At 47.5% G+C, this 12,305-nt stretch overlaps 1 protein-coding gene across 1 annotated transcript in view; it reads right to left on the reverse strand.

The window, feature by feature from the left end:
- The window catches only part of DNAH14 (dynein axonemal heavy chain 14), a 454,489-nt gene that overhangs the window by 49,348 nt on the left and 392,836 nt on the right, over positions 1 to 12,305 (reverse strand). Inside the window, 2 exon segments of the mRNA XM_073336702.1 lie at positions 802 to 1,029; positions 6,847 to 6,949. Of these exon segments, the coding sequence (XP_073192803.1) occupies positions 802 to 1,029; positions 6,847 to 6,949 (331 nt within the window).

Consider the following 12,305-nt stretch of genomic DNA (forward strand, 5'->3'; position numbering starts at 1 on the left):
AAAAAACAAAATTAAAATGTATCTTTTAAAAAAGTAGAATAACAGAATTCATTAGTGTTACTAAGTTCCAATTACTAAAAAGTAACTACTACCCTCTCTAAGCAACAAGTAACTATAAAATGGATATTCATGTTGTTCCATCTGCTCTGCCTAGGGTGGTTGCAAAGAACTGAGTGGAAGTTAGGGTCTCAGGCTCTTTATACCCTTGGGAAGGGGAGCATGAGGGCACGCAGAGTGTGAATGCGAGCCCTGCTGCACACTGCTAGTGAAAATATTGCAAACTATTGCGCTGGGGTGCCCAACACACCATGAGTGGGATCCACATGTGCAGTGATCAAAGAAGAACAATTACCTGTTGGCTTCAGGAATTATGGAGTCTTTGTTTCTCCACAGAGTTTTCATGATCCATACCACTAGTGGTATTGGAAGGAATATGGGGTACCCTTCCTGTATTGTAGGGAAAAATGATACATGGTGGTCTTCCATAATCTTCTCTTTTTCAGATACATCTATAAATACTTAATGATCACTGGGTTCTTCCCAGGTCTGACCCTGGAATGTTTACTTTTTATTTTAAACTTATTGGGATTTTGTCTCCCAGAAACTGAATAGTTCCTGGGAGGCAAACTTAGAATCAAAGTACAGCATAAGCTAATCATGGGCCTGAGACACTGAATTTGTGTACTTGGGAAACCAGTTCAGACCCATCTCTAGCATAAGCATTCATGAACCTAGGAATTAGAGTTCCAGATAACTTTTTGTTTGTTTTCTTTGGGTTTTTTTTTTTTTAAAAATACTTACTTCTAAATCAGAAGAGTTAAATTCATATGGGACATTCCAGCCCAAAGCTCCATATTTTTTTCTTTCATGGACTACAGCATTGAAGAAACACAAGCTGAACACCAGCTTCTTCCATGATAAGCCACATTCAGGCTTGTTGAAGATAATTTCCGTTACCTCTCCACTGCCACTGTATCCAAATGTCTGAAGTAATTTTCCCTTCAGACCCTGAGGTGGTTCTATTGCCATCTTTAAAAAAAGAAAAGAGGGAAACAAGGCAAGTGTATTACTATTATTATATTTTCTAACTAATATGCTGCAGGCAGATTGATGAAATCTAACAAAACCCTTTTACTCTTTTTTTAGTGGATTAGTTATTGAATTGGATATGATCAATTGGAAAGAAAGAGAGATTACTTACAAGTAACTGTTGTTCTTGGAAAGTGTTGTTCCTCACACTTGTAAGATATAATACTCCTTGTGTTGAGCTGTGGAATTTTACTAGTGATCAACATCCATTGGTGCCAGTCACCTGACCCCCATAAGGATCCACGAGTCTTGAACCACGTTCCTCGGGTCCCCAAGCAACCTTTGCATTTTGGCTACCATCTGGAGGCTTGCTAGTAACTGGTGGGCTCAGTGGCTAATGGAACCCTAGCCCCAACAAAGGCATTGGCAATCAAAGTCCTGATTGGATGAGTGCCCGGCCCCACCTATTGGTTTGGCTGTGCTATTTAAACCAGAAGGAGACAAGGAAGTTATCTGTGCAACTGGGTAGTTGCTACATTGAACCCTGCCTTTTTGCCTGACTCCTGAGCCATGCTTTCCTGACTTGTCCCTGGTTCCTGCTTCCCTGCCTGCTCCTGATTCTGGTGTTTCTGAACTTGCTTTCCTGCCTTGTTCCTGATCCATGCCCCAGTCTTTGATTCTGACTTCCACCTCTGATTCTGACCCTTGACTTGGTTTACTGACTCCTAACTCTGACTCGTAGGTCTGACTAGCCAAACCTGTCATGCTACCCGTTTACCCCCTGCTCCCTCTGTGGAGGATTCCAAGGGTATAAAAGAGGGTGCGGCCCCAACCACCCTTCAATTCCTTTGCCACTTTTGGAATTCTTTACCTGAGACTCCAAAGAAGAGGGGAAGGTGAGTAGGGAGTATGAATATACAGCAGCAATACTCTCAAAGAACAACACTTATTGGTAAGTAACCTCTCTTTCCTCTTCAGCTGGCCTCCATATATTCCCACTTGTGAGAGATTAGAAAGATGTATAACCCCTGAGGAAGTCTACGTGAACAAGGACTGCAAACTACCAACATGAGCATCAGCTGTAGATTGCAATACAAGAGAATGTTGGAAGTGATCATAATTTCATTCTCCCACATCAGACCTCAGCAAAGGACATTTCTATTTCAATATATTTACATACAGGGCTTCACGCAACAGCTGTGCAAATTCTACAAAAAAGACAGAAGGCCTGCAATGGATGTATCAACAGTACTGAGACCTCAGGTCAATTTGGGGGAATACAGGGACCTAGGCACTTCATCAACTGTGCCAGAACCTCAATGCTAATAGGTCAACCCACAGGGATCCAGGTGCTTTGATGCTACATCAACAGTATTGGGATGTCAGCATCAAATTAGGTCGACCCTGAGAAATCCAAGGAACCCTTAGCACACATCAAGGATGCTGGAATTAGACTGACCCAGAGGAATACAGGGACTTTGACACCGTGACAAGGATGCTGACTTTGGTGATGAATAGGTCAGTCTGGAGGGATCAGGAGACTTTGGCAGCATGTCACCTGTGTTGGTACCTCAGTACTGAATTAGATTGACCAGGAGGGATCCAAGGACCTTGGTGCTGGTTGGCACCAGGACCTTGGCATGGGGCTCACCCAGATAAGACCATGGAGATGGGCCTGGCTTAAGACAGGAACACAGCCACTTTAAGTTAATGGATGGCAAAATTGATGCTGGATTTACACATTGCCAGACTTAGTGAACTGGGCCTGAGGAGCCTCCCCTATCAGTAGGCGAGTTTGAGGTGGCCTTCCCACTCCTGTGGGTCATCCAGATGATACCTGTGCCCCTTGGGTACCATTTATTCTTTATTCTTCAAACTGAAGAAACCTGTGCTGTTAATCTAACTGATTAAGAAGAAAATAGTCACAAAGGACAGAAACAAAAGAAAGAAAAAGATGAGGAAAGCATCACACACACTATGTGATTCAGGGTCACTACACCTTCAGCAGTTAAAAATGAATGGAAGGGCAGCTGAGACCACTCCCCCTCTCCTGGATGCCATTCACTAGAAAAAGTCTGCAACATGATGCCAGGGGTACTGAATCCCACAAGTGGGACTAGAGAGGCCACTTGAAGAAATCTAAGTGATTTCAGTGATGGCTGATTACAACTATCCCTCTGAAAACCAGTGGGTTAGACACTACTATTTTCACCATTTTTGCATAAGCGGGGCATTTTTCCTGAAAACATTACACAATATTCTGTAGGATATAATGTAAATAAACAACTCATTAGTTTTCAATTACACTGCTTCTGAAGAAATATTTTAATATAAACAATATAAATATATAATTAATAATTTTTTTCTGAAAGTTGAGTATCAATATTCAGCAGAGATTATTTTGTTTTTGCCATCATGGTAGTCATGTGGTCATAAATTTAGGAATTAAAGTGGAACTATTAAGCATTGAGCAGGTGGAAATAAACCATGCAAGTGTTGAATTTGGGCCTAAAGAGTCAAAGTAATATATGAAGAACTACTGCACTTTATAAAAATTTCTGCGGTGGGATCTCTGCCATTGAACAACCACCGCTTTTGAGAAGGAGCACAGCTGTTATGTTGCCCTAACAGGAAACTCAAATCAATTTATCTGCAGTACTGAGACCCGATTTTTTTTTAGCGGATAGTCTTCTGAAAAGTGAATGCAGTGTGAAGCTTAATCTCCTGCTTTGAGCAGGAGCTAAGGGCATTATGGGGGATGGACCACCTTAAATTCTTCTCAAATAGCCTCCTCTAGCTGACCCAACAGCACCATCCAGCTCTTCTTAGCCACAAGAATGAGTAAACCTAATGACCTTAAAGGATGTGTGTATATAAAATGACATATTCCCAGAAAACCACTCAAATTAAAAGAGTGGAAAATGGAGCACTCATCCACCAAGAAAAGATGTGACCATAAAAATTCTGTTTATTTCTTCAAGGAAAACAAGAGATTAAAGTGTTTTATTCGTGACACCATCTTCTCTTAGAGCACATTCATTTTATTTCATTGCTACAACATACACTTGTATCAAACTCTTGAACTTAAAATACATTTAAAAAACAAATCCAGGATGTTTGAATTCTGACTTTTTCTTGTTACTGCAAGAATAACATTCAGCTCACTTGGGGGAAGGGAATAAATATTCAGTAGTCAGACAGGTCTTTATAAATGTCTTTATAAATGTCTCTTTTTTATATGGAGAAACAAGGTGTCATAAATATAAAGGGAAGGGTAAGCCCCTTTAAAATCCCTCCTGGCCAGAGGAAAAATCCTCTCACCTGTAAAGGGTTAAGAAGCTAAAGGTAACCTCGCTGGCACCTGACCAAAATGACCAATGAGGAGACAAGATACTTTCAAAAGCTGGGAGGAGGGAGAGAAACAAAGGGGCTGTGTCTGTCGGTATGCTGCTTTTGCTGGGGATAGAACAGGAATGGAGTCTTAGAACTTTTAGTAAGTAATCTAGCTAGGTATGTGTTAGATTATGATTTCTTTAAATGGCTGAGAAAAGAACTGTGCTGAATAGAATGACTATTTCGGTCTGTGTGTCCTTTTTGTAACTTAAGGTTTTGCCTAGAGGGATTCTCTATGTTTTGAATCTAATTACCCTGTAAGGTATCTACCATCCTGATTTTACAGAGGTGATTTCTTTACTTCTATTAAAAGTCTTCTTGTAAGAAAACTGAATGCCTTTTCATTGTTCTCAGATCCAAGGGTTTGGGTCTGTGGTCACCTATGCAAATTGGTGAGGATTTTTACCAAACCTTCCCCAGGAAGTGGGGTGCAAGGATTGGGAGGATTTTGGGGGAGAAAGATGTGTCCAAACTACATTTCCCAGTAAACCCAGTTAGAGTTTGGTGGCAGTGGAAATCCAGGGACAAGGGATAAAATTAATTTGTACTTTGGGGAAGTTTTAACCTAAAATGGTGAAAGTCAGCTTAGGAGGTTTTCGTCCAGGTCCCCACATCTGTATCCTAGAGTTCAGGGTGGGGGAGGAAACTTGACACAAGGCCATCTAGTTCAGAGTAGAATTGGGCTGTACGCAGTGATGAGCTGCCAAAATCTTAACAACAGGTTCCCTCCCCACCCCACCCCTCGTTGCCCACCCCCATGGACTCCTGCCCCATCCAACTCCCCCGCATTCCTTGACGCCCCATCCAACTCCCCCGCGTTCCCTGACGCCCCACCCAGCCCCATCCACTCCCCTCCCCTGTCCCCTGACTGCCCCCAGAACCGGGCAGGAGGATCTCGTGGGCCACCCTAGTGGGTGCCCACCCCACCCCTAAGAGCCAGAGGCACCTGCTGGGGGGACGAGGTGGGGAGTCCCGGAGATGCTTACCTGGGACAGCTCTCAGGAAGCATCCGGCAGGTCCCTTTGGCTCCTAGGGGTGGGGGAGCGTAGCTAGGGCAGGAGCCGGGAGAGTGGCCGCTCCCCCACTGATCACATCAAAAGTGGCGCCTTAGGCGCCGACTCCCTGGGTACTCTGGGGCTGGAGCACCCACAGGGAGAATTTGGTGGGTGCAGAGCACCCACCAGCAGGTCCCCGCCCTGTGCCTGGCCCCAGCTCACCTCACCTCTGCTCCGCCTCCTCCCCTGAATGAGCCACCCCGCTCTGTTTCTCCGCCCCTCCCCTGGCTTCCCGCAAATCAGCTGTTTGGCAGGAAGCTGGGAAGGGCTGAGAAGCAAGCGGCAGCTTCCTGCTCAGGCCGAGGGTGGTGGAGGTGAGCTGGGGCGTGGAGCGGTTCCCCTGGGCGCCCTCCTCTCCCCCGCCCGGGTTATCTGCTGCAGCGTGGGCGGCCCTCCTCGCGCCCCCCCTCCACCCCAGCTCACCTACGCCTCCCTGGGCCTGAGCCAGAAGCTGCGGCCTGCTTCTCAGCCTGCCCAAGCTTCCCACGCGAACAGCTGAGTCACGGGAAGCCTGCGGGGGTGGAGAAGTAGAGCAGGGTGGCGCATTCAGGGGAGGAGGCGGAGCAGAGGTGAGCTGGGGCCGGGTGCGGGGAGCTGCCGGTGGGTGCTCTGCACCCACCAAATTTTCCCCTTGGGTGCTCCAGAGCTGGAGCACCCAGTGACCTAAGGCACCACTTTTGGCCGGTTAAATTTAGAAGCCATTTTAGAACCAGTTGTCCCTCGCAGAACAACGGGTTCTAAAAGGGCTTCTAAATTTAACAGCTGGTTCTAGTGAACCAGTGGGAACCAGCTCCAGCTCACCACTGGCTTTAGTGCACAAACTGGGGGAACTGGAGTTGAGTTCCCTCATGAAGGTTGGGTGGTGGAGTGCAGAGTTTTGGTTTGGCTCTGTTTCTTGTTAAGATAATATTAATATTAGAATGAGAAATTTGAAATATTCAAATTGAGTATTCACAGCAAAAACCACAACAACTTTCTGATTGTGGTGTTTTAGCAAATTATATCAACCCTTACCCAGGGGCGCCAGGCTAGTAATATTTTTGGTGGTGCCCAGAATGGGTCCAAGCAGAGCTGTCTCATCCATAGGACAGACAAGGGCAACTGCCCCAGGTCCCGCACTTTGGGGGGGGCCACACGCTTCAGGGGGACACGGGGTCCAGAGTGGCCTGGGAGGTTAGCGGGGGGCCTGGTGCTGGCAGCAGCGAGTGGCCTGGCCCCAGCCTACCCCTCTCTGCTCCGCCTTGCCCGCTCCTGGTGTTGCTTGGGGAGAGTTGGCAGTTGCCTCAGTCCATCCTATGGATGGAATGTCTCTGAAAATATAAGCCCAAACATTGGTGGAACCCACATTATTTGCCGCCTATGCCCTTACCTTAAAACCTTTCTGCAGGATAGGTAGGGGGAAAGAAGGATCAGGTGTGGAACTTAACCATAGTCTAAACTGAGGATCCATGTTTATGTTTGGCTGGGTAAATCTGTAAAGACAGGCAGTTTGGAAACATAATTATTATTCTACCAAATATATAAGACAAGATGCAAACTTTTAACAATCAAATTTCATTACCATTTGCTCAAGTAATTTAAATGAAACAACCTGGACAGAAATAATGTGATTTCTCCAGCTTTTGTCTTACTCTTCTAAGTATTAAGCATTGAAAGAGAGCTAGTGGGTCTTGCAAAAGAGAATCTCAACCTTGACATCATGGTCCAGTTCTAATGTGATGCTATCCACTCACATTAGAACCAAAAAGGATGTACTATAAGACTGGGAATTGTCATTCCTACCTGGTAGCTAATTGATACGTACTGGGGGTGCCAGGGTCAGAAAAGACTCAGCTGCATTCCAAGTGAGTGGTGCAGGGGGTAGAGGAGAGAATTCAACAGGTTCATAGCGGGATCCCCTTTCACCGATCTCTGGCAGCAAACCCCACAGCCCCTACCTTTTGTTCACGGATATACTGGATGGTGATCTTCCCTTTTCAGGTATTGTAGGTGAACTCCTCACTCACTCCTCGATAATGAAAAGCACCTTCAGCCTATCTGCTCATGCCATGAGGGGCCCTCCCTGGTCAGACTAATCTCTAGGGTAGTAATGGGGGACAGTTCTCTTGCCTTCAGGGATAAGGGTACTGGTGGGCAGCAATAGTAGCAACAGCTGGATTCCACTGAGCCTCCACTGAGGTCCAGGTCAGGAGCTGCTAGCTAAAGTCAAGGAGCTGTAGCCTTTCCCCAGAGCTCAGCATATGGTAAAACAGTGCAGACACCAATATCTTTGACAAATCAGAAGTCTATGTGGTTTTCTGAGCATGGTAAGCCCAACAATCATAATTGAAGACTAGAGGATTCTCTGTGTCTGGGAAAAGTGAGAGAAGGAAGGACTGTGAATTGGTAGTGGGTATTGTTCACCACAAACCTGAGGTCCTTTCTTGGGGCTGAGTGATTGCAATATGAAAATACGCGTCCTTCAATCAAGGACGCCATACCAGTCTACTGGATCCAGTGAGGGGATGATGGAGGCCAAAGAGCCCATGCGGAACTTGAGTTTCTTCATGAACTTGCTGAGTTCTTGCAGGTCCAAGATGGGCTTTTGGTATTAGGAAATACTGGGAATAAAAGCCCTTGCCCTTCTGCTCCTGAGAAATCTCTTCCACTGCCCCTAGCGATAGGAGTGAGTGCACCTCCTGTATAAGGAGTTGCTCGTGAGAGGGGTCCCTAAAGAGGGACGGGGAAGGCAGGTAAAAGGACGGGAGGGCACAGAATTGGATGGAGAATCCCCTCTCTACTGTGTGGAGCACCCAGCGGATAGTTGGGACAAAAAGGTAAGGCGGGGTGGATCCAGATCTTGCTCCGGTGTGCCGGCCTTGACTGCACCTTCCAAAGGCCGGTTTGGCCCCTGAAGATGGCTTGGATTGTCCCAAGCCCTGGCCAGAGAGTTGACATGGTCTTCTCCTGCCACTCCGATTTCTCCTTCTAGAACCATCTTGGCAGTTCTGATGACTGAACTGCTGAGGAGGCTGTGGATGGAAGTGTCTCTGCTGTGTTGAAGGTGTATAGAGGCCCAGTGACCTGAGGATGGCTCTGGAGTCTTTAAGGCTGTTTAGTCTTTTGACAGTTTTCTCTAAGAAGAGTCTCACCCTCGAAAGGCAGGTCCTGAATGGTTTGCTGTACCTCATATGGGAGGCCAGAAACCTGGAGCCACAAGCCCCTTCTCAGAGCCACTCCTGTGGCCATAACCCTGGTGGTCGCATCTGCACCGTCAATGCTGTCTGTCCTTGAGATCAGTCTCCCTTCCTCAACCAACGCCGAAAACTCGGTACGGGAGTCAGAGGGGAGCAACTCTGTGAATTTAGCCATCACCGAGCAGGTGTTGTAGGAGTACCTGCTGACACTGGCCTGCTGGTTGTATATTCAGAGTTGTAATCCCCCCATGGAGTAAACCTTTCGTCCAAAAAAGTCTAATTTTTTTGCATCCCTATTCTTGGGGGAAGGGCCTTGGAAGCCTTGCCTCTCCCGCTGATTAGCAGCACCCACCACCAGAGTCAGGCTGGGGGTGGGAATAGAGATGTTCGTAGCCCTTGGAGGGCACAAAGAACCAGCATTCATTATGCTTTGCAGTAGGTGGCAGTGAGGCTGGGTTCTGCCACAGGGTCTTATTCAAGTCCATTAATTGTTTTGATTAATGGCAAGGCAATACGGGAAGGGCCAGAAGGGGCCAGGATGTTGACATAGGGTCTGCATCATCTACAACTTCCTCCACTTTAATGCCCAAGCCCTAGGTGACCTAGTGCAGCAGCTGCTGCAACACCCTGGAGTCTTCCAGAGCTGGGGCAATTGAAGTGCCTGCCAGGGCCTCATCTGGTGAGGAGGAGGAGGCGGCGGCCACTAGGGGAGGTGGTTGCTCCCTACCATCCCCACCCAAGGGATCTCATGAACCTGGGGGGACTGCAATAGGCTGGCCTGGTCCCGGTGCTGTGAGAGGTGTGGGGGCTGGTACTGGCACCGAGCCCCACACTGGTGCCTGGTGCAGCATGTGCGCTGGGGTTGTTGTAGGCGCCATCGCAGCCAGCGCTGATAATGGAGGCAGCACTGGTTCTGTCGGCAGTGCCAAAAGCACATTGTGCACTTAAGTCACAATCTGTGTCACTGACGCCTCTGGTGCCGAAGGTGTGGTTGAGGCTGGCGCTGATACCGAGAGTGGCATCACAGCTGTCGACATTAATGACCGAGGCAATGGCTCTGTCACTGATCGTGGTGGAATGAACATCACGGATGCCACTGCTGCTGTTCCTGAGTGGGACCCACGGCTCCAACCCTGGGCTTAATGAAAGGCCCACTGAGTCCAAAAGGGTCACTGAGTCAGGTGGGACCTCCTATGGTGCCAAGAGGTGGATCTTCTGTTCCTACTATACTCAGAGCAATATGAGTCTGACTCCGACTCGGACAGGAGGACCAGGGTGGCACAGCTCCTCTCAACATAAAGCATCGAGAACCAGGGGACTGACTGTGCTCCCTTGATGGAGGTGCTGAGGTGATGAGGATCGGTGTGCCGTCATCACCCGTTTCCCTTTAGACTGTCCAGGGTGCCAGGATGGAGCCTGCGGCGCCGGCACGCCTTCCTGTCTTGGTGGTGAGAATGGTATTGTGAGTCTGAGCAGGACCTGCACTGCCACAAAAGCCTCCGGGGTGGATGGGAGAGGCAGGTGCTCCAATGGATTCAGTGAGCGAGATGGGCCCGGATTCAACTGCCTTGCTTGAGCAGGTGTCAACGTGGCCCCACTCTGAGCCTCTGAGCCATGGCCCGACTGAGATGCCACTGGTAGCTGGTCCCTGGGTCTGTCTGAGGGGGATCTGCCTCTCTCTGACCTCTTTTTCTTCTGTGCCGGTGACTGGGACCTGTGCCGAAGGCTGGAGTGCCCCCGAGGGGCTCCATAACAGTGCTGAACTTCCTTGCCCATGTCTTTCTTCGATGCCGGATCTTTCAAGGATGGTGCCGGAGCACTTTGCGCCGAAGACGACGTGCTGGGAGCGGGATCCCCTGAAGCAAGAGCAAAGGGAAGTTCCAGCTATTGTCACTCTATATTGAGCTCCATGAAGGCGTGACTCCAGGGGGCACCCAGGCAGACCCAGAGATGCTGCTAAGTGAAAAATTCTCTGGCTACTGTGCATGTGCACACACCTGATTGGAATTGACATGAACAAACACTCGAAGAAGAACTTAACTTTCATGTTAACACGGGGGTAGCCGTGTTAGTCTGTATCCACAAAAACAACACGGAGTCTGGTGGCACCTTAAAGACTAACAGATTTATTTGAGCATAAGCTTTCGTGGGTAAAAACCTCACTTCTTCAGATTCTTCAGTGTTCAGGAAATGCTGAATAGTTAATGTGACTTTTTTCTGTATTGTAGTTTAAATAACTTACCAAAACAATTGAAACTGGTGTGATTATATTGTATTATTTTGACAAATAAAATTTGCAGAATTTTGCAGAATTTTTAATTTTTTGGCACAGAATCCCCCCAGGAGTAACAAGACTAAGGTCCCAAGTTGGTGTTGGTTTCAGTACTGAAGGAAAGGTTCTGACAAGGCCTTTCAAAAACCTGGTATGACTGACCTGTGAGCAGCCAGTCATTGAGGTAAGGCAATACTGGGATGCCCTGGCAACACAAGTAAGCCGCTACCACAGATAAAATCTTTGTGAAAACCCTTGTGGCCACTGAGAGACCAAAGGGAAGCACTTTGTACTGATAATGTTCTAGGCCCACTGTAAAGTGCAAGGACCTCCTGTATGCAGATAAATGTCTATGTGGAAATAACCATCCTTCAAACTGAGTGCTGCACTCCGTGTTGCCCTTGTTTAGAGAGAGGATTATGGAGGCAAGGGTGATCATCCTGAATTTTGAATGATGTATGAGGATATTCAGTTGTCTGAAGTCTAGAATAGGTCTCCAAGTTCCCCTCTTTTTGGGGATGAGGGGGTATCTTGAATAAAAGCCCTTCCCCTGGTACTGAGGAGGGATTGGCTCTACAACTCCCAGCTGGAGTAGGGAGAACACCTCCTGTCTAAGAATCCTCATGTGAGAAGTGTCCCTGAAGAGAGATGGAGATGCAGATTTTGTAGTAGGTATGGACAGAAATTCAATTGTACAGCCAGTGGTGATGATGTCATAAATCCATCAGTCCAATGTAATAAGGTGCCATGGAGATAAGCAATTACCTAGATGGCCACCAAACAGCATGTGGATGCCAAGTAAATGGGAGGACTGGTTTGTGTCTGAGGGGGATGACATTTTGGCCAGAGACTGGTGTGAGAATGATTGAAGGACATTCTGTCTGCTATGTTGTGCTCTCTGATACTTCCTGGGAGGTTCATAGAATCATAGAATATCAGGAATGGAAGGGATCTCAGGGGTCATCTAGTCCAACCCCCTGCTCAAAGCAGGACCAATCCCCAACTAAATCATCCCAGCCAGGGCTTTATCAAGCCTGACCTTAAAAATATCTAAGGAAGGAGATTCCACCACCTCCCTAGGTAACGCATTCCAGTGTTTCACCACCCTCCTAGTGAAAAAGTTTTTCCTAATATCCAACCTAAACCTCCCCCACTGCAACTTGAGACCATTACTCCATGTTCTGTCATCAGCTACCACTGAGAACAGTCTAGATCCATCCTCTTTGGAACCCCCTTTCAGGTAGTTGAAAGCAGCTATCAAATCCCCCTCATTCTTCTCTTCCGCAGACTAAACAATCCCAGTTCCCTCAGCCTCTCCTCATAACTCATGTGTTCCAGTCCCCTAATCATTGTTGTTGCCCTCCGCTGGACTCTTTCCAA

Source organism: Lepidochelys kempii, chromosome 3 (genome assembly GCF_965140265.1).
Source record: "Lepidochelys kempii isolate rLepKem1 chromosome 3, rLepKem1.hap2, whole genome shotgun sequence".
In the NCBI taxonomy this organism is placed as follows: Eukaryota; Metazoa; Chordata; order Testudines; family Cheloniidae; genus Lepidochelys; species Lepidochelys kempii.